Here is a 27,009-nt window from a genome sequence, read left to right on the forward strand (position 1 = left end):
ACCAGCTCCCTGAATAGAAGAGCTGCCGAGCGGTCTTGGTAGCGGAGCCCGAACCCCATCGGAGCCGGCACACCGAGCCGGGTAGTGCGGCGGCGGACACCGGGATCGCGGCCAGGAGCCTGAGTGCGGGGTAGGGAAGTAATTGAGACCCCGGCCTGCGGCCTGCAAACTGCGGTTGGCCGGAGCAAGGTCTGACATCCGGCGGCTGAGCGCGAGACGGCGCCGGGCCGCAGTGCCTGCTACCGCCGCTGAGGAACCCTGGCAGAGGAGTTCCCACGAGCCGGAATCGGCGCCGGATGAGCCTCGCCTGCCGCGGCAATCGACCCACCGTAGAGGCGGACCTGCGGGCAGGGACAGAGCACCGTCGCGGCCTGAGGCTACCGTGGAGACCGAGCAACACCCAGGGACCATCGAGGTGGTGGTGGCAAGCGGATCGGACACCGACCCGGTCGGGGGTGCTCTGACGGCGAGGCCCCCCCTCCCCTTCACCGACGGTGGCCATTGCCTGGTGACCATTCATCGGGGGTTGTGTAGACCTGCATAGAGTGCCTGAATATCTGCGGCTGGCTGGCTGACCGGGGCCTGAAGCTGAATCCGTGACTGCACACGTGGCACTGATCACGGCCTACTACATACAACGTCCAATCTGCCCAGAAGGAGTGGTGACGGAGAGGGTGGCTGGCAACCGGCTTGGCGGCAAGAGGGTGCTGGTATCCGCATTAGTGCCCACCATGAGGCCCAAGACGGGAACAACAACCCAAACGAATAAGTTGGACAAATATGCGGTGTCGACTGGACCCAAACAGACCGTAGCGAAGGGAGGAGAAGACGCAGATCCGGCGGAGCCCTCACTAACCTCCATAATGTCCGCAATACAGATGCTTGGCACGAATCTTGAGACTAAAATGGACAAGATCTCAATTGAAGTTAACCTACTGCGCACAGACCTCGGAAAAACGTCGGAGAGATCCAAGGCCAACGAAACGGACATAAAGGCACTCCAGAGCTCCGAAAAACGGCTCGAAGGGCGGATCAACGAACTTGTTCATCAGCACCGCCAAATGGCGCTGAAGCTCGAGGATCAGGAAGGGAGGGCCCGACGGAGCAACATCCACGTGGTAGGTGTGCCCGAAAATTTGGAGGGGCAGAGCATGGAACTATTTATGGAGGACTTAATCCTACAGCACCTGAAGCCAAAGAGACTCTCCAAGATCTTCACCATCGAACGGGCGCACCGTGCATTGGTCCCTAAACCCAAGCCAGGCCTCCCACCAAGAACAATAATTGCAAAAATTATGAACTATAGAGATCGTGATGCCATCCTCCAGGCGGCAAGACAACAGGGAGACCTGCGCTACGAGGGGGCAACCATCCGTTTCTTTCCTGACTTCACCCTGCAGGTCCAACAAGAACGGCGCTCCTTCATCGGAGTTAAGGCAGCGCTCAGAGAACGGGGCATCAAATATATGATGTTCTTCCCGGCGAAACTTAAGATCATTTCGGGGGGGAAGTCCTGATTCTTCACCACACCTGCAGCGGTCCAGGAATGGCTCGATGAAACAACACCGGAGGTGTGTGAAGAGCAAGACAGCGGCAACTGGAGAGAGGCCAGGGCCTCCTCCCCTGGGTCTGCGGCTGGGAGATCACTGGTGGACGAACGGAGCCAAAGGTCGTGGCGTTCCAGATCCAACAGCCCTAGCTGGGACCCGCTTCGGGACAATACAGCGAGATGAGGACTCAGACTGCGGAACTACTCCTCGTCAAACAGTAATGTATAATGTATGCGCGATGGTACTGCTTAATGTTACCGAGGTGGGCAGCGGACCCATCCGACCACTATTCTCAGGACTCCGCACCTGATCCTCGGGTGCACTGAACACTTCAGGGACCTATAGTATCGGGGCTACCGGGCATGGCGGCTGGAGCTGGGGCCGGCCCACGTGCTCACTACAAGAGTACCTCGGGGAGGGAAGGTTCTCTTTCTCCGGGGAGGGGTTGGGCGACAGGCGCTCTGCTAATTGGGGTAGTAGGTCGTTTGAAACCTACAGAGCAGGGAGCAGGGTGGGGGGGTGTATGCAAGGGAGGGTAGGCAACAAAGGAGGGGGGGGACGTTTGAGGATTCGGGTTGGGGGGGTGGAGATACTACAGGTTGTTAAGGGGTGGGAAGGAGGGCGCCACGTACTGGCATTGCAAATGAGCGTTTGTATTACATGTGATTGTTGGCTGGGGGGAAGGTGGGGAGGGGAGTTGGGAAAGTTGAACGGTCAAGCATAGCACGCATGCAAAGTGTCTGTGAAGGTGTCAGTATACGGGGACAAGAAATCTCACACAGCAATGGTTATGGCTAGAAGATGGGAGAAAAGCCTTAAAGTGCTGAGCTGGAATGTCAATGGGCTGGGTGACAGACTCAAACGTACCATAGTCCTGCAATACATCAAAAGATACCAGCTGGACGCAGTCCTGCTGCAAGAAATGCACCTTATGGGGAACGCATGTCAGGCCCTCGACCTGTGGGGTTACACACTTGCAGCACACTCAGGCTTTACATCTGGCTCGAGGGGTGTGGGGATCCCGCTGCGCCGCTCCTTGCCCCTCCACATTGAACATACAGAGTTAGACCCGCAGGGCCGGTTTGCAGCAGTGTCCGGAAGATGGGAGGGATACACGCTGAACCTCCTTTCAGTATATGTCCCGCCTGGCCTTCAAACTCAGGCCTACGCAGACCTGGGCAAAATGCTTCTTTCCCTCCCAGACGGACACTTAGTTATCGGGGGAGATTTTAACGCAGTGGTGTCGGGAACCCTGGACAGGTGACCTCCCAGAGATATACCCCTGGGGCAGAAATGGTTGGCGGGCTTCCTTAATGCCTTCGGTCTCACGGGCGTGTGGCGCCTGCTTCACCCCACCCATAGCCACTTCACTTTCTTTTCTGGACCGCACCATTCCTTCTCCCGCCTAGATTACATCCTTACTCTACTACGACCCGACACGACAGTACAGGAAGCCACACACCTCACCCGGGGCATATCGGACCATGCACCGGTCTTTACACACACGACATTCGGGACACGCCGTGAGGGCTGCGTCATGCCAATAAATGCCTGGCATTTAAAAAACGAAGACCTTAGGAAGAAGCTCACTGAGTCATTACCCAGTACTTTGAACATAATGAGGGGTCGGTTGACTCCCCTGCCACCCTGTGGGAGGCATTTAAAACCGTGCTCAGAGGGGAGGCGCTGTCGGCCATCACTGGTGTGAGAAACGAGAAGAAAAAGCAGATCACCTTAGTCGAGGTGGAGCTAAACGTACTGGAAAGGGAAGCGAATGATAGCAGGACCACGGAGGTGCGACACAGGTTGCAGCTCAAAATGGCGGAATACAAAGAGTTGGTCACTCAGGAGGCCCTAGCGGTGACGAGACATAGAATGGGTAGGCTATATGACCAAGGCGATAAAGCCGGAAAGCTTATAGCATGGCTCGACAAAAAGCAGCAGGCCGGGAGGGTGGTGCCTGAAATCCACACGACATCGGGCACAGACCTCACTGAACCCCGGGAGATAGTAGAGGAATTTGCCAGACATTTCAAGCAGGTCTATAGCCGGGAATCAGACCGTCCGGAGGAGGATTCGGTAGACCTCCTTAGGGACATCCGAATGCCATGCCTGGCGGAAGAGGACCGAGAGCCCACTTACTGACGCCGAACTTCAGCGTGCCATTGTAGAACTCCGTCCGGGCAAAGCCTTAGGACCAAATGGCCTCCCTATAGAGCTCTACAAGCTGAAACCCGATGTCCACACCTTAAGCACATGTTCGTGAAATGCAGGGAGACAGGACTGCTGCCGCGAGACCAGCGCTTAGCTACTGTAGTAGTTATACCTAAAGAAGGGAAATCAAAAGAACTTTGTACATCATATAGACCAATCTCACTGTTCAATGCAGAGCCCAAAATTTTAGCAAAAACACTTGCAAACAGACTTCAATCGATCCTATCTACCCTGATTCATCCGTACCAATCCGGGTTCATGCCCTATCGCAATACCGCACTCAACATCAGACGGCTTAATGGGGTGTTGGGGCATCGCCACAGATTAACGGAAGACGCGGTGGTGGTCTAGCTTGACGCCACCATGGCTTTTGACACCTTGGAGTGGCCCTACATGATTGCGGTCCTCCGTAAATTGGGCTTCGGTCCTAATTTTATAGCCTGGGTCCGTTTACTCTATACGCAACCTTTGGCGCAGGTACTGGTAAACAACAAAGTCTCAGAGGTTTTTGCCCTGGGGAGAGGAACCAGACAGGGCTGCCCTCTATCTCCCCTCCTATTCGCGCTCTCCCTGGAGCCACTCGCGGCCTGGATAAGACAGGATGTCTACCTTAGAGGGATAGCCTGGGCGGAAGGGTGGGAAGACAAAATCTCCCTCTACGCCGACGATATCCTTCTTTACCTCACTAAACCGCGGAGATCAGTGCTGGCAGCACTGGATATCTTTGCGAGTTTCGGACGTAACTCTGGTTTCCGCATCAACTGGAGCAAATCTCATCTGTATGTCCTCCTTGGACATCCTCCGAAACTCCCCGCCACATGTCCCATAACAGTGGCTGAGGAAGGATTTGTTTACCTCGGGGTCTTTGTTACCACAGACGAGACGCTACGGTATGAGAGAAACCTGTTGCGTCCTCTGAGGCGGCTCCAGAATGATGCGAAGTCCTGGCAGAAACTCCCATTGTCGCTTTTGGGCTGGGCAGCCCTCTTTAAAATGATGGCGCTGCCGCGATTTCTCTATGCCCTGCAACACTACCCTGATCTGGTCCCTAACAAATACTTTGTGGCCATCGAGACGGTGCAGAGAGACCTTCTCTGGGCTGGAGCACCTAGAATAGCATTGAGAAAACTTACATTGGGATGGTATGACGGTGGGATAGCCCTCCCTGATATCCGTAAATATTACTGGCAGCGCACCTCTCGGATATTAATCAAGGAATGTATAGAGATGCCAACGATCCTGGATACGGGATGGACAAATGGTTGCTTCCGGGAGGGAATTACGAGATTGCACTTTACTCCAAACCGGGCGCACACCGACTCACAAGGTCGACACGTCACTCCGTACAGATTTGGCACCTCACACAGAAGAAACTCGGATGGTCGGGTGTCCTTACAATGGCCACACCTCTATGGGCTTCCGAAAAACTGGGCAACCTGGGGCACACTAAGGGGTTCCGAAACTGAGACCTAATTGGAATTTCACAAATCAAGGACATCTGGGGCCACAAGGGGATCCATACCTTCGCTCACTTACAGGAGACGTATGAACTTGCACGAACAGAACTCTTCAGATACATGCAGGTGCGGCATTCCCTGCAGGTAAACATCCCACCAGGCACTACGCTCCCACAGGTTTCCCCACTTGAGGACAGATTACTAGACGGCCACATGATAGAACATGCCATCTCCCTCACATACAAAAAACTGATCAATAACCCCCCTGACCAGCTCCTCCCCCTAAAGAAGAAATGGGTAGCTGACGGGTTGGAGATTGACAAGGAGGAATGGACGTATGCTCTCGCATCCCCAAAGGAGGTAGCTATCTCGGCTCGACTGAGATTAGTCCAACTAAAAATCCTACACAGGGTATACATCTCATGTACCAGGTCTCAAAAGATGAGGAGAGATGGGGACGGCCTATGCAGGAGAGGATGTGGGGGTGCAGGTACCTTCTTCCATATATTGTGGGGGTGTCCGAAGGTACAAAGGTATTGGAGGCGGTTGGTGAACAGTATGCAAGAAGTGTGGGAGGTGGAAATTCGCCCGGAGGCTAAAAGATGCCTCCTGAACGTGTGAGAGCCCACGGATCTTTCTTCAAAGGGCAGAATGTGGGTAACACTTGGGCAGATGGTGGCAAAAAGGAATATCGCTAGACTCTGGGGGGCCCCCAAGCCGCCAAAATTACTTGACTGGCAGTCCGACATGGACTGGTGTATGCTGCAGGAAAGGACTGTGTATGTGGCACGAGGGTGCCCTCGAAAGTGGAGAGAAATATGGACATGTTGGAATGAGTGTAAGGGGAACATCTGCGAGCCCCCATATGCCCCGCAGACTGGCTCAGAGGACATGGAGTAGCACACTTTCTCCTTTTTCTGTAGATGTAAAATGCTGTACTGTCAACGTATTGCTGGTGCTGTAACAGACCCGAGGAGATGTATCTTGCTGACCGTGTTTTGTTCTATTTCTTTAATAAAAAAGAATAAAAAAAAAAAAAAAACAGCAGATCTCTTGGCCCATCATTTTTTAGGGCTATTTGAGGATGCCGTCCCCATATATGAGGAGGGTAAACCGCCGGAGGACTATGCGTCCTATCGACCTATTTCGCTATTGAAGGTGGAGGTGAAGCTTCTCGCAACGATTCTGGCTCTTCGCCTAAGGGGAGTTATTGCACGATTGGTACACCTGGACCAGACGGGCTTCCTCCCAGACAGGTCGACTAGGTACAACATTAGGCGGACGCACAACTGGTTACTGGCGTCTGCAACAGGGAAGACCCTCACCTCTTTTAGTCCCTCGACGCGGAAAAGGCGTTTGACGCAGTCCACTGGCCCTTTTTGGAGGGGGTATTACTCAGGTTTGGCTTTGGGCCTAAGTTCGGGAAGTGGGTAAGCTTGCTCTATACAGATCCCAGGGCAAGGGTTAGGGTCAACGGAGTACTCTCAACGGGCTTCCCTGTAAGGCGGGGCACCAGGCAGGGGTGTCCCCTATCACCGTTATTGTTTGCGCTAACTATAGAGGTAATGGCGTGTGCAATCCCTCAAAATGCGGAGATTACAGGATTTCGAATGAGCCGAGCGGATACCGCAGGCGAGGAAATATCCCTCTATGCGGACGATGTCCTTCTGTACGTTACGCACCCAGACACCACGATCCCGGCATTGTTTGAGGAACTGGCCAGATATGGGGCCCGGACAGGATACCAGATTAACTGGCACAAATCTGTTCTTTATGACCCCAGGGAGGGAGAAGGCTGGCCCACTCTCCCGGAGCGACTCCAGATGACTAGAGAGGGTTTTATGTACTTAGGGATCTTTGTGACGAAAGACAGTTCCCTCTCCTACGACAGGAATATTAGGAGAATATTGACCAATTTCACGGAAGACATGGCACTGTGGAGACTACTCCCGCCGACATTGTTAGGCTGAGCAGCCATGTTCAAGATGATCTAGCTCCCGAGATTTTTGTACGCCCTCCAGAATGAATACTTCCCCCTCCGGAGACAGGTCGTCCAGGACATACACGCGGAACTGCGTGCATTCCTATGGCTGGGGAGGCAACCCCGGGTTGCGCTGACTACCCTGCAGAGGCATCAATATGATGGGGGTATCTCGCTGCCTAACATAGAAGCGCATTACTGGGCTGAACACCTGACACCCATAAATGAGTGGATACATGCCCGGCCCTTCATCCCACATATGCTTTAGAACGATACACGATGGACAAACACACTTGCATACACTTTCTATACAGAGGCAAGGGGAGGGATAGGCTGCTCCCGGCAACGAGAGTAACTCTGGGGGTTTGGACAAGGGTGAAAAGGGCCGTAGGGTGGGACGGTAAGCCGACACGACAAACTCCACTTTGGAAATGTGCCTGGCTGAAGGAATTGAATAAGTTGAAGGGTTTCCTGGCCTGGGATGCAATAGGTATCTCGACGCTGGGAGACGTGATGAAGAGGGGGGTATTGCAGTCGTTTGCTGCACTACGGAAGGAATACTGACTTAGTCACACGCAGTCTTTTCGATACACACAGCTGAGACACGCTTGGAGGGCTGAGAGGGCACTGACGGGGACACTCCCGGAATATGCTCCGCTGGAGGGTCGCCTTCTGCAAGAGCAGATCACACACAGGGCAGTCTCCCTGCCCTACAGGACCCTGATGAATAATTTGCCAAATGGGTTGGGGAAGCTTAGGGAAGTCTGGGAGCGAGACGAAGGGACAATGGATGAGGTGGACTGGGGAACGGTCTTAATGCATCCACGAGATGTGGCAATTAAATCTCGCCTTAGGCTCATTCAATACAAAGTGCTTCACAGAACATACTTTGACAGAGCGAGATTGCATAGAATAGGGAGGGCGTCAGACCCCTGCTGCCTACGGTGTGGTTTTGAGAGGGGAGATTTCTTCCATACTATTTCGTCTTGCCCGAACATACAGGTTTTCTGGGGAGAGGTGCTCCGAGAACTGGGAGAGGTGCTGGAGATAGTTCTCCAGTCCGACCCTAAATTGGTCCTCCTAGGCATAACGAATAAGGTCGATGTAAATCGCCCACAGCTGATCTTCCTAGTGCTGGCCTTGGTGGTGGCTAAGAGGGACGTGGCCAGGAAGTGGGGAGCCCCAGAGCGCCCGCAGCTGGAGGAATGGCGAAGGGGCATGGACCTGTATATGGCCGCTGAGAGAGTTACGTATAACGCAAGAGGGTGCCCCAAAAAGTTTGGAAGGGTACGGGGGAAGTGGGGCCGATATCATGGTCTGGATGGAAGACTTTAAATTGAATGAAGAGGTGGGGCTCGGGAGAGGAGAGGGGCCTGGGTTGTTAGCTGTTACTCTATCCTCCTTGGATGCCGAATAGATGCAGTGATTGTATTGACTGGGATGGATATCTGTGTTAGGGGTTCCAGGGTGCTGGAGGGAGGTGGGGAGGTTCCGGGATGGGATGTGCTGAGTAACGATGACATGCTTGTTCCTTGGTTATATACTGGAAAATCTAATAAAAATATTTTCAAAAAAGATTGTTAATGCCTTACACCTTCTAGGCACTAACCCTGACAACCTAAAGTACAGTCAGGTTTTCCTAATCCTAAAAAAAACAAAAGCAGACCAAGCTGACTTAAACAACTTCCGACCTATCTCCAATATTCCTTCTCTGACAAAGCTCTACGAAAAATGTGTTCGCATCCAGATTTGTAACCACATTGAGCAATTCCAACTGTTAGACCAATTTCAATCTGAATTCTAGGCAGGGCACAACACTACATCAGCTCTGACACACATAGTGGATGAGCACTACAAATGTCAGATCAGAATTACTCTTGCCTTCTAATCCTCATCGACCAATCATCAGCATTCAATATGGTCAAGCATGACAACCTACTAGACCTTCTGGAACACCATATGGCACTAACAGGATCAGTCCTTAACTGGTTCTTCTCCTATCTTCAAAACAGGACACAAAGAGTCAAGGTTAATCACTTGCTATCACAAACGACTCCGGTCATATTAGGGGTCCCACAGGGATCCTCACTTTCGCCAACTCTTTTAAAACTTGTCCATGTAGCCTCTGAGGGAAATTCTGAGGTTATCTAACATCCACTACCGCATGTATCCTGACGATACACAATTATACCTAAAAGTCTCCACCCCAGAAGACATCAGTTCCCTTAACACAACTCTACAGAAAACTCAATATTGGCTTGCAGCCAATCACCTCAAACTAAACACACAAAAAAACGAATGACTCATTTTTGCCCTACCCAACCAGTCACCTGTCATCAAAGAATGGTTGAAACATCAAACAGCTCTCAACTGCATTCCACAAGTCATTGACCCTGCAAGCTCTTTGGATCTAACTCTTGACTAGAAGCTCAACATGCAGAAGCCTCTCAGTGGTGCTGCCAAAGGAACAAATCATCAAATGAACATTTTAAGAAAATTTGTAGGTGTAGTGGCGAAGATTATTAGATTCTAGGAAGATGGAGAGATGGTGGCTAACATGTTGCTCCGGAAGTTTGGATACACCGGCAACAGGGAGATGGATTTATAGTTTCCCAGACATGAGGGGTCAAGATTTGTTTTTTTCAGCAAGGGGTTGACCACTGCATGTTTCCATTTTTGAGGGACTTTGCCTGAGGAAAGTGACAAGTTCCTTAATTCTAACAGAACTTGAGAAATAATCATTGGGCCTTGAGCTAAGATGCAGAGGGGGCTGGGCCAAGTAGTGGAGATCCCAACTTCACTTGGCTAAGTAAGGTTAGAAGTGGATTGTGAGTAATCGGAGGAAAAGCCAAAAGGCTGACATCTTGGCAAATTGATGGGGAAAAAACGACAAGGGGCATTGCTTCCTCAGCATTGCCTGTTCAGTAACGCTGCTAGATCATTCCATATTGAACTCTTCTAGCCAGATGGCACAGCAATAGCTTTATAGGCTTTCACAACTGTAGCTTCAGTGGTGGCTTTTATCTTGGAGATTGCTTTTAGATGTCTTCCTTTTTCTCTGGTATCATTGAGCGTAGAAATAGTGCGCTTTTGCAGCATTTTTGGGTTGGTGCTGAGACCATAGAGTTTAGTATGCCCACCAATGTGGAACATTTTAGCAAGAGTGTACTTTATCCATCCACCTGTCTTTGACCAGGGCTGAACTTAGATGTGAAAAGGCCCTCCACCCATTGTTGGTTTAAAAAGAAGATGAGCTTTACCATATTGAGTGCTTCTCTCTAAAATCATACAAGGAGCCTAGCCTAGCCTTTGACTCCATCTGCGGGTCAAACATGGATTTTTTTTGTTGGAAATGATATACACATTCAACTTCTCTTTCACCATGTATTTATCTTCATCTTTGTCCACTTCAAACCACCTTCCCTTCCTTCCCTTATGGCCTATTCTAGGACATAAGTATCATGATAGTAGTTAAATCACCCGTTCTCGCCATAGTCCACAAAGCTCACATGACAAATGGCCATTTCTGTACTGGGCTCACCCTCGATATCTGACTGTACTTCCTTATTCAGACATTATTTTAGTAGATCAGAGAGAAGTAATACAACATAGGCATCTCTGTGAAAAAGAGCAAGCGCTCTTTATCATTAAAAACACAAATCGATCACAGTGCTGCCATCTACAGATTGGGCTTGGAAGAGTTAGGGGTTGTCAAAATACAGACTGTGAAGATTACATTTTCTCGCTGATTGCAGTGGCCTTGGATGAGGGAGCTGCCATTGAACCTCTGGGCACAATGTCAACAATGGCAGTCCATGAAGAGGATGTGGCTATAGTAGCTGGTTTTGGTTCCTTGGCACTGATAAAAAAAAGCAGTTGATGGTAATGGAGCTGACAAGGTCATTGAAGCTCTAGCTCTTAGTTATTGGGGTGAGGCCAGGCCAACACCTCTCAGCCAGGCCTGCCTCATGCATCGTCTTGAATGCTTTTTCTTTAAAAGGTATTGATTGATACGAGGCTTCAGCTCCACTCATGGTGGACTCCTTTCTAGTGGAGAGGAAAGGAAAGTACCGTAATTTAGAAAGATGCCCTACTCAAATATTCTCTCCTTCAGGGTTTTAATTGAATTATTTGATCTCATTGTATGCAATGTTATTTAGATGGAGCTTGGACCTTAGTCTTCGTGCAGGCCATTAGAAAACAGACCAATGGTTTTACAGGTAAGTCTAAAAAGCTTTGTGACTTTTGATGTACTCAGAAAGAGGAAGGTTAGACTGCAAAGCACAACTCCACACTAGGGACAATCTATGCAGTAATTCTCTTTAGCTTCATCAAAATGGAGCAGGTCCTGAGCAGAGAGCTTCTCTGGGACTATCTGAGAAAAAAGAGCCCACAAAGAACCACCCACATCCCTTCTATCTATAAACGGTGTAACGCTGTAGATGGATCCTGTCGAAATGATAAGAAATGTCTTAAGAATATAACAAATGCACAGCTCACTGAGCTCTGCCCAACACATGAAGTGAGGATGAAAGTGGTAAGATGACCACTGGGAATAGAGTGTAGCCCTATCCATCTCATTGGCATGACACAAGGGTCACTAGAATGAGTTGGAAGGACTACAGTATTATTTGCACATCTTTAATGCCACTAGGCGGACAATATCAAAGATTTTCATCCTGACTACTGGCAATAATTCAAAGGTCTGTTACCCTATGAAAGATCTAATGCAGGAGAAATATAATTACATTTTAAACACTGCATCTTATTTCCTGTGCAATCTCCTCTGGGAGGGAGGCATACACAGCTTAAAGACAGCTTACATGAAATAGAAAGGTTTCCTTCCGTTGCATAAAAACCATGCATTAATCATTTCAAAACTAACTGCATGATGGCGCCAAAGCATTGTTTTTCCCCAATAAAATGAGAGCCCATAGACTGATATCCGAAGACAAAAATGTACATCAAGGAAAAAAAACATAAGACCCAAAAGAGAAAATTCTGCAATGATCTCTGATGGGAACAAGTCAATATTTCTGTTGTAGATTATATACATTTTACACAAAGAAAAAGAGTTCATTTCCCCAGCTTCAGAAATGTGTTGCTTTACTTCATGTTATCTTACATCTTTAACGCAGCACTACATTTCCAAAACCAGGCTCTACAGAGGCAGGTGTTAAAGGACTCTGAATTGATGTCTGAGTGCAGCAGAACCCAGTGAATTGAAAATGCTTTTAGAAAGTTAGTGGTCTAGGTAGTGCTCTAACCTACATAGCTAACTCTGCTTAGATCCATCTTCTTACAAGTAAACAGATCTAATTTTGATTGTCAACCTTTTTATTACTAGAGATTATAGTTCCTCAAATTCACGAAAGCGTCCTAAAATGTGAAATAAATATACAAAGTCTGGTTACACAAGTGTAAATGAAGGTTATGTCAGGTTATGTCACTACTTTACCTTGATTCAGAGATAAAGCCCATAGTATAGAAAGAGCCATGGAGGGGGCGAAGTGTGGATATTCGATCTTTTCTACAGAGCATCTTGGTGGACATTTCTTTCCTCACCAACCTCATGGGTTATTTGGTACTAACATGACTCACACAGAAACACCAGGCTCCATCCCTTTCAGAGCCACTTCGGTATCAGTTCTTTAGTAAGCCAATCAGTAAGAGAGAAAGCGTGTCCTGGATGAATTAGATTACCAGATTGCTACATAAACTGCCAGATTTAAGCCACCCCATTCCTACCATACCACGAGATCCTTTAACACATATATTCCTGGAAGCCTAGCCAACTCAGACACAGTCGACAACCACCTGTCAAGAGCACGTTAAACACTCTAATACCAGAGACAAAATCTTGTGTGGTCCCTACACGCACACAAACACCCTGGTACACAGCTAGTCTGCGCTTAGAGAAAAGCAAATGCATAAAGACTAGAACGCCAACGGCGCAGAAACAAAAACCAGTTAAGTAAGTAACAGTATAAGGTGGCCTTAAACACCTATCATAAAAATCTAAGATCCGCACGAAAAAAACACATAGCCAGCCAGTTGGAAGAAGCAGGCAATACACCTAAGACACTATTCAATATTTGGAATTCCCTCATCCATCCTAATGCCTGTAATTTGGACGAGGAAGTAACGCAATCACTGTGTGACAAAATAGCTAATCACTTCACGCAAAAAATAGAGAATATTTACAATAAGATATTAGCTTCTCCCACCAACACTAACTATGCCTCCCTAGTTGGACATGCCTCCCTAGTTGGACATGGTCAGCATACTCTTAACGACTTCCCTTTGCTTACCATCGAGGACACAACATTGTTACTACAATCTGCCAAATCAGGCTCTCCCAAGGATTTACTACCGACTAAGATGTAAAAAAAACTTGCTGCAGAATTAGCGGAGCCTATTTGCACCATCTTTAATAGCTCCATCACACAGGATTGAAGGATGCGCAGATTATGCCAATTAGGAAAAATCTCAAACTCCCCCAATGAGGAATCCAACTACCGCCCGATCTCCTTGCTCCCTTCACTAAGCAAATTACTGGAAAAACACATTAATGCCCACCTTTCTACCTATATAGAAGCTTCCCACTGCCTTTATCAGTCTCAGTCAGGCTTTCGCCCTTTGCACAGCACCGAATTAGCTCTGGTCAATGTAACGGACAATATTCGCATGCTGGCGGACGACGGTCAAGCAGTTATTCTTATACTGCTTGACCTGTCTGCCGCTTTTAATACCATTTCCCATCACATCTTGCTAGATAGACTGAGCTCTATAGGCATCCAGAACTCAGCATTGGCCTGGCTTCAGGACTTTCTCAGAAACAGGATGCAAACAGTTAAACTGGGACCTTTTTCTTCCAAGATCACTCAAGTCACCAAAGGGGTACCACAGGGGTCATGTCTCAGTCCTTCTTTATTCAATGTGTACATTGCCCCTTCTCAGGAAGATTGGTTTATCCCAATCTCATACGCAGATGATACACAACTTATCCTCTCGTATAAGAAAGACACACCGGATATCATAAAGGTGTTTCAAGAAGGGATGAGAGTTATAACTTCCTGGATGAGCAGTAACTTCTTACAGCTCAACGCAGGGAAGACAGAAGTCATACTCTTCAAGGACGCCATCACCAGCTGGTCCCCCAGTTGGTAGCCTGATGACCTGGGTCCTTCTCCACAGCAAAGACAGTTGTCAAAAACTTAGGGGTGTTAATGGACCTCAATATGGACGAAAATATAGAGGCAATAAAAAAAGCTGGCTTCTTTGCTCTTAGCCTCCTTCGGAAAGTTTTCATTTCCTACAGGTATCCACATGCAAAACCCTGGTCCATGCCCTGGTACTCAGTCGTTTGGACTTTAGCAATGCCTTGCTGATTGCCGCTAAGGAGTCAGCTCTGCAAGGCCTGCAGGTGATACAGAATACTGTGGCCCGCCTGGCAACCGGAGCAACCTACCGTACCCCTTCTCTCCCTCTGCTGCGAAAACTCCACTGGTTGCCAGTTCGGAAAAGAATACAATTCAAAATCTGCTGTATCGTCTTCAAAGGCAGAAACCAGATGGGGCCGACGTATCTCGCAGATAAGTTGGTGAAATATATCCCTCCCCGCTCTCTCCGCTCCGAAGGAAAGGGTCTGCTCAAGGTCCCGCACATAAAATATGCCAGATTGGGTGGAAAGTCCTTCTCATATCTTGCCCCTAAACTATGGAATCAGCTACCACCTGAGATCCGTCTAACTCCCAACTACTTAGGATTCAGAAAAAAGCTCAAAACACTACTCTTTTAATTTGGTTGCCCGTTCCTTCAGCTGTCCTCAGCGTGGAGATACCCCATCTGGGGTGACTCAGGCGCTTTATAAATGACGTAAATAAATAAATAAATAAACACATGATGGCCGTAGTAAGATGAATATTCTGCCTACCAAGAATGGTTTCGATTCCACCTTCAAGAAGTTCCTCTTCGGCTTCCGGAGGCAATTCTTTCTTCTGTCCAGATAGAGGTGACCCACACAGGGCCAGGCAATCCTTAACGTATGGTAGATCAGCCAGCTCCCTGCACACATAAGAGAAGAGCAATGAGGCAGCTAGGATCTATTTCAATAAAGTGCTTGGGGAATGGTCTGTAGGTTTCCTATAATGTGAGTTTGAAGGTGTTGGACAGGAGTTGTTTGTCAGTGGTGTTGCTTGTGGGATTAGCAGTGGGGAGGGTGATGCTGAATGAGATGAAGGAGTATTCAGACACTGGTCATCTAACTGGCAGTCAGTGGCTGCCTCTTTAAAATCAAATCCTGTGGAACACCCTTCCAGACTCTGCAAGGGCTAACAATTCCTATACCACATTTAAAGCACTCATGTACATGCATACTCAGTTACACAGAAGTATACAATTATCAGAACAGCACATGGAAACGGCTGGAATACGGTGTGATACATGATTTTATTTAGAACCATATAGTTTAAATGTAGAAACTTCCTCTTTAGGATTATACCCTTCCAGTACACATTTACAGCCTATCATTTCATTTGAGATTCTAATATAATGACTTTTGAACATTGCAGGGTATATTCACAACATTTCATTCCTGGCCAGTAAATTCCAGTAAAACAATTCATTAAAATGTAGAACCTTCTAGTACAATTTTGGAATCTTTCAACATATGTTTAGTAAATTCCAGTTTATAATCCTGCTGACTCCAAGAAGACAATTGACCATTCCAGGCTGAGAGGCAGCAGACACACATTACTTTCCTAGCAATATGATTAAGAAAATAGACATTGTTTGCCTGACTGTGTCCATCCTGGGTATGTGAAAGACAGGAATCATTAGATTTTGATTTGCGGTGACCATCCCATCCCTGAGTGACCCTCAAAAGTCTGAGTTCACTTACTTCTGACATCACCCCAGTTGAGAGGAGAGGAAAGACAGCACTTGCCCAGCAATGGCCATCGCCACTTGAATGAGTGAAGGAGGACAAGCACCTGGCTATTTCTGGTTGAGAGGAGACGTCAGACACCACTTGCCTAGCAGCGCCCACACCAGGGTGAGATAAAGAGACAGGTTTAACTTGCCTGGCAGTGGCTCGTTCTTCAGGATTGACTTGCAGCATCTTCAGCAATACTTGGGACAGTCCAGCGCCATACTGGCCAGAGTCCTCCATGGTCTTCAGCGCTTTTTGGAGAACACTGGGATCGTGCCTCAGTTCACTGAGCAGTGCGGCCATCTCTGTCTCCTGCATGCAAAATATAACAGAGTAAAACACTGGCACACTTAGGGCCTATATCAACAAAAGGAGAGAGGTAGGGAGTACTTTGAGACACTCTTATTCCCCGGTTATGTTCAATAAGCAAAAAAAGAAGTGTCATATGGTTTCAAGGAAAACACATGAAGGAGCAACGAAAAAATTGAAAAAGACGCCTACATTTAGGACGTTTTTTAGGAAGGCCCTCACTCACCACCTGGTGATGACTTGCTTCATCATTGGGCCCCACTGAAGAGGCCGAATGCCTCTTCAGTGTGCTTCGACGCCAGATCTACTGCGGAGCAGGATATGTGAGTTTAAGGCGTGCAGTGAAAAAATAAACTAAAAATAGTGGTGAGGGGATTAAAATTAAATGTCTTTAGTGTATCAGGAAATGATAACCACACAATTAACTTGTGGACTACTTTCCTACAATTAATTTTAATAACATGTCCTAAGTGATCACTTAATAAATCATTTCCTGATACACTAAAGACATTTTTAATCCCCTCACCACTATTTTTAGTTTATTTTTTCCATGCACGCCTTAAACTCACATATACCCCATGAGTGACTGTGCCCACTCACCTGCTCTGGTTCAGGGTTATTTCTGTACTATTGTAATGGGATCCCCTGGACTTTGGCTAAGCTTATTGAAAATAGTGCAAGCTCCCAAAATTCTCCATGTACTACAAGCAGGCTTAGTTGAGTAAAGGGTAGCTGTGCTAGCTCCTTGGCACGAGGAGGATCTTACTGCCCATTATCTCTAATCCCCTCTGAGCTCTCTGACTTTGAGAACTTTCCTCGTCAGTATCTTGGCATGCTTTGGTTACGGCACCATATTTTTGTGCATCTAGAATCCAGCTAAATGAAAATCTAAGGGCTTGATTTAGATCTTGGCAGATGGGTTACTCCATCACAACAGTGACGGGTATCCTGTCGACTGAAATATAAATCCTATATGATATAATGGCATTTATATTTCGGAGGATGGGATATCCCTCTCCATTGAGACCATCCGCCACAATCTAAATGAGGCCCTATGTCCCCTTTTGGTGTGTTGGGGTCCTGAGGTTTTGTAGTAGGTGTGATGCAAGGTAAGCAAAGGCTCTTACAGCTTATCTATAGTGACTGAGGGCCTGTACTTGCACCAAAATTGCAACTTTGGAGGATTGTGTAAAATTGAATTGAGGCCTAACTGGGTGGATAATAACAATTAAACCCCCTCCACAGATTTATATAGTTGCATCATCATCAATATTTTATTGTTTGATTAATAAAAATCTTTACAATTTTCGAATGGATAAAAACAGAAAAGAAGAAGAGAGAGATTAAGATAAAAATAAAATGACATGTATTTTTAACGATAAAATGTCAAAATGTTCTGACCCAAAAAGGACCTCTCTGGACATGTTTCTTTCGTTAAAACACAGTGTGTGTATCCGGGGCGAGATTTTCGCTAAATGGCGTTTCTACCACCACGTTCTTCTTTCCCTGGCCACTGTTTGCACTCGGCGGTAGGTGCCTTTGTCTGTTCAGTTTCCTGTAGCAGTTTTGTTACCTTGGTCATAAATTTTACTCCCCGGCATGACAGAACACTTTAACCCTGATGCAAAGGTGGCACAGCCTTAGACAGCTGGTTCTGGAAGGGCAGCAAAAGAAAAGAAAGCAAAAAGGACACTTGGAGCACATCACACCCTTTGGTATTCAGACCTGGGTCCTGGGGAAGAGGCAAGCAGTGGAAAGAAGACTATACTGTAAAAAGAGAGAAGGTCAGACAGACGTAGGGCGACTTGCCCTAGGAAGCATGGTCAGCATTGGGGTAGTGGGAAGAGGGTAGACAGATGGACCAGTAATTTAGAAGAACAACATTAAATATACTCAAAGAAGTCTAAACCAGTAAGCCTTTGAAGGAAAAGAGGAGTAGCCATGTTACAGGGATTTCCCTTTCGAATTCAACACGCTGCATAAAATATTTGAGGTATAATGCTGTGCCAAAGGGCAGTGTCTGGTTTGTCCAAGGGACATTAATTTCTGTTTGGGGCTCGCCTACTCTTCCTGATTACACTGGAAATAAGCAACAACAAGACTACTTAAGAGTAAATAAAGATGGTGGTAAAACAGAGATCTAGGTTAAGGTAATACAGGACTATACCGCAAAGAGCAAAAAGGTCAATGCAGGAGGAGGATTCCTCCAAGATTCAGAATATGAGGGGAATGGGACGAGTCAGAAGGTGCTCACACTACCTGGAGTTGTAAAGCAGGTTTGAGGAGTGGCTTGAGAGATCCATGGTCAGAGACCGTAAGGATGAAAGCACCATGTTGTCTGAATGTGGAGCTCTTATGGTCCACAAGAGAAAGGTGCTAAATTAGGACATACTGTACATGTTTCACAAGTCTAAGAAGCCTATGCTATTTTCTTACCATGAACTCCCATCCCCGTCTTTCCGAAACCCATTTACCCATACATGGCTTTTGGACTATGCTAACAAACTTTACTTTGATAGTAGTCCCACTTCTACAGAATTATATGGTTGGGAAGGAGTATATGCATTATTGTCTTCCCATGGGAACTGTACTTAATGATAGGAACATCTGTCTCAATTTTAATAATAAAATTTAGAAAAGGGGATTAAAACAAAGACAATGATGTTCGGTCCCACACCCTGTGAATTGGCCTTTAGTGTTGGGGTCAAGCACCACTGATGGCTGCTTGCAGCAAGCAGAACTACCCATAATAGATGAGAAATTCTTCTTACATACATTTAGCACAGGACAGGAGATCATCTCCAACAGGATGCAACCCAGGGACCAGATGTCAGACTTCCCGCTGAACGAAAACCTCAACGCCTCTGGGGACATCCATGATTTGCACTCTGTAGGAATCAAATTTGAAATAATTACTGCAAAGACAGTGACAGAATTCTAGGACTTTTAGACTGTATCCCTGTGAGCAACATCCTAACCATGTGCAAGATGTAGTGAGGTATGTGTGATAAATCGAATGCAAAACAAATGGAGTTTTATGTTGTAGAGGGCAATGATAATATCCCTATGTGCCCTTGTTATTCAATGCTGACCTGACCCTAAAAATCTCCTTTTCACAAGACATATTCTCAAGCATACAAAACAGAGAAATGAAGGCAATGTGTGCATACATCATGCCTCCATTTCTCCGTTTGGGCTGGATAATAAACCATGAATATATATTTAGGTTTTAGTCCTTCCATTTCAGATTTCCATGTCTGGTTAAAAGAAGATGTGCATACTGGTGCATTGGTGAAATGAGTTTATTGTCAGCACACACATTGCCTCTGCAATGCTCAAGTGTGCAAAGGAATATCCTTAATCATGCCAATGTATAGATAAGCTGTGCTTCACTAACGCCCCAAGGTCCACACACATACACACAAGCATTTAAACTGTATGCTTTTTAATGCACAAGCTAGTGCACATATTGCCATCACAATTCCTCAATATGTATAAATATTGTTCCTCTCCCCAAACCAAGGACAGCAGCTCACCCCTGCTAATGGTCATGGCAGCCATGCCTCCATTTGGGTGAGGCAGCCCCTGACCTGCGGTAAAGAGGATTCGACAGCAGACAAAGAGTCTTTCCCTGATGGTCAGGGCACTTGAGTTGGTGCATCTTAAAATGCAGTCAGCAGGGACCAGAAGGCGTTGCCCACATGCTGGCTCCTGCCCAACATACTTACACCCCCTCTAAGAGGAATGTTGAAGACTTCACACCCTTATACCCCATCAATGCATGATACAGGATGAGGTGGAGCCAGTATCACAAGTGCTCTTTGTACCCCTGAGCCTGTTGATCGTCTCTTGCATAAAGGAGGGCACAGGAATATCACCTAAATGTTTAATGTGGGGACTTCCACTGTCTGCATTTGTTTCCACTGCCTGCATTTGTCACATATTTGTATCAATACAAAGATATCTGCTCCAAGCTCTTTCTATTTCAACACACCTGAAAGGGCAAGCAAGGGCATGTGCAAGCTGTTATGTATCAACCCTTTCAAGGGTCGTAAGAGCACCTTCAGGCAAAACAGAGCAGCAGCAAAACAAGCAGGCCCATCCTTAACAGGACAGACCATTTGAAGCTGAACTACTCGCGGTCCAGTGGTGGGTGCGCCTCACATTGGTCATCTCCAATGGCCGATTTAGGTCAGGCTCCATCGTCAGAAATAAAGCAGTTCCCCCGAACACTAAATGGGGCAGAGGTACCATGAGGTTATCGGATGGGGCTTCTGACATTTTTGGGCAGACCCTGCCACATCCACCAACCTCTATGTGACTCGTTAAATAAATCCTGTTACGTTATTCCAAACCTGAGTAACGTCCCAAATGCACTCAAAAAGAAATGTAGTTCAATATTTTGCTACTTGTTCATATCAATAAAGTTTTATTAGAAATGTTCCTTGAATTATTTCAAAGTTCCTTGATGTTATTTTCACATCAATAAATCAGTTTAGACATCAGTCTTCATAGCCCAATGCATTTCGGGCAACTAGCCCTTCATTGGGGGCTTCATGTACTGTCGAAAAGGAATATACAACGGTCAACTCAAAAGTACATACAGTCTTTGTTCAAACTCAATAAGGTTATACAGAATTTCAAGCTTTTGGGCAGTTCAGCCTTATATCCCCGACTCAAGCAAAAATGTACCATGTGAATATTCAACAGAATAAATAAATTCATAAATATTCGTGTGTAAATATAAAAAGTAAAGCAACATGGAAAAAAGACCCAGAGGGTGAATCATTCAAACAAGTCCATATTCATGCCTGTGTTTGGAAGTGTGCGTCATGCAGGGTACTGAATGGGGCGTTAAAACTAAATCCGGAAGTGCGCTTCTTATAGTGTGTCAGTTGTATGATGGATTATAGTATCATACCTTGACCTTATCAATTCGATATATAACATGATATCATTGATTCTAAATATCAGATGTACGGAATGCCATGGTCGACGAGGTCCTGAAAAAATTTCAGAAAACATGGGTGAAAACACTTTAATAGAGGACTATAACTTCATTCACTTAAACGCGGGTAAGAATATCGGTACCTTAGGAACTTGACGGATCTTAACGGTCCATGGTTTGTTAGTTTGAAGATCTAAAAAAGATAAACCAGTGTATTAGTCATGGTAATCCCGTAGGAACAGCGAAGCTTCTCTATGAAAAGTCATGCCAGACCATGCGTCTTACCGATAAAGTTTCATGATGGATCCTGACCGGCTTTCCATCTCTTCCGTAGAAAACACGGAAGTGTGCACACTATATTCGGCGCGTTTCAAGGCGCGTCATGAGGCATGTAAACATAAAAGAAATACGACTAGGTAATGCGAACGAGGGAAAAAAGATTCCCACGTTAGATGTGTGTATTAAAAAAGATAAATCGGAAAAGGGATCCGAAACCTTAATAGTGTCTTGCGGTGAAAACAAAAATGGAGACTACTAAAAAAATTATAATAATTGAGGTGTGTGCGAGGGTGCAATAATGCCTCTAGAAAATAAGAAAAATCATCCAAAGAAGTAGTCTAGGACTAAACAACCTTAATACATGTCAAAGGTGTACTGGTTATGTGGAAATATAAATATAAGTTGAATCAAGCATGATATAATTCACATACTTGCATGTAATGGATATTTTCATAGTTTCAGTTGAAAACACTGTGAAAATTACTGAGAAAATCATAGGATCTATTTTCAAAATGTTATACACGATCGTACTATGGCCTCATCATGTCATGTTTTACAAGAAACAGTTCAGATCAAAACGATCATTCAGTCCCTTCGGGTGAATAGTATTCAGGACGTTGATCCAAAATACCTCTTGCCGTAAGAGATGCTGTATGTTGCCTCTTCCAAGGAGAATGGGTGGTTGTTCCAAGATAAGGAATCTGAGTTGACTGGGAGTATGGTTGAAGGTATTGAAATGCGATGCCAACAGTGACTTAGAACTTTTGGTGTGAATGTTACTCTTGTTGTCAGGATTCACCGGGTAGCCACTGTAGTTTCCTCAAGACAACTAGTTAGTTTCCCTGCTATGTCCCGTTTTACACAGGCCAATGTTTGGTTCCCTTGCTCCTCTGGGAAGCTTAGAAATTCTAGGGGGAATCGGGAATATTAAACAGAAAGCTGCTTAAGATTGTAAATAGTTCACCTCCCTAAGATGGCCGCGCAATGTCCCGTTAAGAGCAACTGGGTGGTGCGCCCTCTAGTGGGTATCGGGAAGTCGCGCGCTTCCACCTGCGCACTTCAACAAAGATTCCGTTCGAGTAGCTGTTCCTTGCCGCCGCTCAGCGTCAGATATTCATGACGGGAGAAGTCGGAGTGAGGAATGGTAGAGAGTTTAGAGATAGAAGCAGAGTATCACAGAGACTATTTGTGAACAGTAAATTTCCCGCAGTGCGCTCTCACAGTCCAGAGAGGCAACAGCGTTTTTGACAGAATTCTCAGTGGTTCTGTGTTCTGACTGCCCTACATTCTGAAGGGGCAAGAGGTTGACCAGCGAGCACGTCATAGCAGGTTCCAGAGAAATTCCTGAATCCTATAAGACTCGACTACAAGGAGTAGAACCTTCTATTCAGGAGAAGAGGTTGCAGAATTCGACAAGTAAGGTGTTAACGCTCATAATAACTAAAGCCTTAGTGTACAAGAACCTTAATTTCAACTTCCATACGGATTGTCCTTGGACATTCCCCTTGCGCTTCTCCTCTTTTTTCCCTCCCCTTTCTTCCTTCCTATTTCCTTTTTGCGCGCTTCGAAAAAGGCTTGAAGGAACAATTCCTTGAACTCTTTAAAGAATTGCAACCTACTAACAGAACCCCCAAGACCATGTCTGGCAGAAGGCTTCACAGGTATTAGTTCAGTCAGAGAGAGAGAGAGAGAGAGAGAGAGAGTAGAAGGGCTTCTTCGAGGTAGAGAGTCTAATGTTTGTGTATTTCTTCACAGCAAGAAGCTCAGCCAGATATTTATCAACATAATAGAAGAGGGGAAAATCAGAAACTACAAAGATGATGGACCCTTACTAGACTAAGCACCTGACTTACTGTCCCCCATGCAATATATGAGCCCTTAAATTCAAACAAGGGGACTGTGTGCACACTGAATGGCACCCATCATCACTGTGCCTTTTCCCTGGGGAATTTTTTACAGCTGTTTCTATAGAAGAGGGGAAAATACCTTGGCTAGAACTGGTAGGACAAGTTTTGGTTTACCTTTAAGAAAAGACTGCGAAGTGAAGAAAGGTTTGTGGTATATTCTCTTTCTCTCCCTCTTCTGTGTATTAGGCACCTCCAGAGTAGACGGCAGGAAGTAATAGCAGTCTCTCGAAGATACAGGTGTAGTCGGAGTTAAGGTATTCTCTTCTCTGTCCAATTCCCTTTCCCTTCTGCTGGTAGTCTTGCTCTTGAAGCGAGGGTACCGGTGGAGGGGTGATTGGGACATTCGTCACTACTGCCCCCGCGAAGAGTTGGAGCACCAGAGCATCGTGACAGATTGAAGTGCCCACGTATTTTTCTTCGCCTGGGCAGTATGGCTGAAGGAATGGATTTGAAGGAATCAGGCGCGATATTAGTAGGAATTCAAAGGGACTTGGGAGCGGTTCGGGAGGAAAATTAGAGTTTAAAATTAGAGTTAGTGGCCTCCCGTCAGGAGACAAGACTATTAGCACAAAAGGTGGATGGGTTAGCTATGGGGAATCCAGTACAGAGATCCGCAGTCCCTGGTCCTAGTGGAGTAACTACTGACCCTAAGTCCGTTGCTCAGGTAATCCATTCCGTATCACCTTTGATTCCTTTGGCTGCCCCAGAAAGGTTTTCCGGGGATCCTCAAAAGGCCCAATATTTTTTGACCCAGTGCTCCCTCCACTTCAGCGTTTATTTTATCATATTTGAGTGGGGATGCTGCCAATTGGGCTATGCCCTTGGTTAGTGAGGATGATCCTTTGCTTTGTGACTTTACCAAATGTAAGGCTGAGTTTCTCAGAATTTTTGATCGGAGAAGGATTTCTCAGGCCACCGATAACGAATTGTTGGAGCTGCGTCAGGGGTCTAAAGATCTAATTACTTACCTTACGCAGTTTAACAAATTGATCTTGGAGACCAGCTGGCCGGAGGAAAAGAGAGCAGCCCTATTCTATTGTGGCTTAAGGGACGAAATCAAGGATACGTTGGCTCAAATTCCCAATAGACCCACAGAATTATCAGCTTTAGTGGATTTGGTGCTAGAATTGGATTTTCGCAATTCTGAACGTAAGGGTGAAAAGAAGAGAGATTGGAAGATGAATTTCCCTCGTTTTGACAGAGCAAAGATTGAGAAAGGATCAGGAGGAAACTCAGAATCGGAGCCAATGCAGATAGGCTCAGTTCGTGGTCCATTGAGCAAAGAAGAAAAGGAACAAAGGAGGTTAAAGAAATTGTGCTTATATTGTGGTGCTTCAGGCCATTTTGTCAAGGAGTGCATCAAGCGGCCTAAGACTCCGTTTAAGGGAAACGAGGTGAACCATCAGTAGGCGGAGTCGCTCTGGTGGTGAAGGAAGACAAGACGACTCCTGAACCTCACCTAATTTTGAATACTCTCCAAACTATGACACCTCTCGTGATTCTTTATGTGACTATGCAATTTCGTGAACATCAAATATTAGGAGTGGCCATCATGCTGGACTCTGGTGCCACTGGAAATTTTTGTGATATACGATATGCTAGACAGATGGGAATTAGAGCAATTGAGAAAGACCGTCCAGAGCCCGTACGTGCTGTAGATGGTACCAATCTGACTTCCGGTCCCATTACTAGTCACACGGAGGAATTGGAAATAACTCAAGTGGATAGTCATCCTGAGGTGTTACAATTTAATTTATTCGACGCTCCACAATTCCAACTGATTCTTGGATTGCCTTGGTTAGCCCTTCATAATCCGACCATAGACTGGGAAAATCGAACCGTCAGTCTGCATTCGAAATATTGCTTATCTCACTGTTATGGTCCTAAGACCCTGGTGAAAGAACCCACACAATCTATGCTGTTGTCATTTGGAGGTCAATCCATTGGAGCGGTAACTACTGAAGAAATTCCTCCAGAGTATCGAGATTTAGAGACAGTATTCAGTGAGCAGAAAGCAGATTTGTTGCCACCACACCGTGCTTATGATTGCACTATTGATTTGGAACCCGGAGCAGTTCTCCCTTGTAGCCGGATTTATGCCCTTACGGAAGCCGAAAACGAGCATCTAAAGGAATACCTGGATCGATAGCTTGCAAACGGCTTTATTAGACCTTCCCAGTCTCCAGTGTCTTCGCCGCTGTTCTTTATTCCGAAGAAGCAAGAAGGAAGTTTGAGAACTTGTATAGATTATCGAGCACTAAATCAGATCACCATTAAATATAGATACCCGTTACCGTTGATTTCTGTCTTGCTGGATCCAATAAAAGAAGCTCACATTTTCACCAAACTTGATTTGCGTGGAGCTTATCACTTGGTCCGCATGAAGGAAGGGCATGAATGGAAGACCGCTTTTCGAACCAAGTTCGGTCTTTTTGAATACTGTGTCATGCCATTCGGTCTTTGTAATGCTCCTACGGTGTTCCAACATTTCATCAATGACATCATGAGTGATTTGATTGATAAGATTGCGATCATCTATTTGGATGATATTTTAATTTACTCTCAAAACACTCAGGAACACACTCGGCATGTGCGGATGGTCTTGGAGCGATTGCAAGCTAATCATCTCTTTGTAAAACTGGAAAAGTGTGTATTTCATGCTTCCCAGGTGGAGTTTTTGGGATTTGTTATCTCTCCTCGGGGAGTTACTATGGATCCTGGAAAGGTGAAGCAGTGGAGGACTGGCCGGCACCCAAGAATGTTAAAGAAATTCAAAGATTTCTGGGCTTTGCCAATTTTTACCGACGATTTATTCAGGGATTTTCTCAGTTGATCACTCCCATCACTGGTCTGCTGAAGAAAGGAGTAAAATTGGAATGGACTACCGAGACTAATACAGCTTTTTTGGACCTGAAGAAAAAATTTGTATCAGCCCCCATTCTCTTGCATGCAGATCCTGCTGAACCTTTTTACGTGGAAGCTGATGCTTCGGATCAGGCTATTGGGGGAGTTCTTTCGCAGCGCCACCCAGCAACTGGACAACTTCATCCGGTGGCTTATCGTTCAAGGAAATTGAATTCTGCTGAAGTTAACTACACCATCACTGAGAAAGAGTTATTAGCAGTGAAAGATGCCTTCAAGGATTGGAGACATTACTTGCTAGGAGCTCGGCATACTCTTACAGTCTTTTCAGATCACAAAAACTTACAGTTCCTAAAAACCGCCAAAACCTTGACACCACGACAGCTGCGTTGGTCTCTTTATTTTGCGGATTTTGATTTCGTGATTATCTATCGACCAGGTCCTAAGAATGGGAAAGCAGACGCACTGTCCCGATTGCATACTGAAGAATCCGAACATACTGTAGAAGCTAAACCAATCATTCCTGAAGCAAAGATAGTGTGTGCACTTTCTTTAGATAATTTCCAGGAA

The 27,009-nt window shown here is 46.2% G+C and overlaps 1 protein-coding gene across 2 annotated transcripts in view; it reads right to left on the reverse strand.

Annotated features, from left to right (window-relative positions):
• STKLD1 (serine/threonine kinase like domain containing 1) overlaps positions 1 to 27,009 on the reverse strand; it is a 376,807-nt gene that overhangs the window by 275,039 nt on the left and 74,759 nt on the right. For both annotated transcript variants that reach the window (XM_086924725.1, XM_086924724.1), the window contains exons 8-10: positions 19,219 to 19,331; positions 16,286 to 16,446; positions 15,139 to 15,269 (exon numbers count right to left, since the gene is read on the reverse strand). In XM_086924725.1, the coding sequence (XP_086780851.1) occupies positions 15,139 to 15,269; positions 16,286 to 16,446; positions 19,219 to 19,331 (405 nt within the window). The remainder of the gene's footprint in view (positions 1 to 15,138; positions 15,270 to 16,285; positions 16,447 to 19,218; positions 19,332 to 27,009) is intronic.

This window comes from Lissotriton vulgaris, chromosome 5, assembly GCF_964263255.1.
Source record: "Lissotriton vulgaris chromosome 5, aLisVul1.2, whole genome shotgun sequence".
Taxonomy (NCBI): domain Eukaryota; kingdom Metazoa; phylum Chordata; class Amphibia; order Caudata; family Salamandridae; genus Lissotriton; species Lissotriton vulgaris.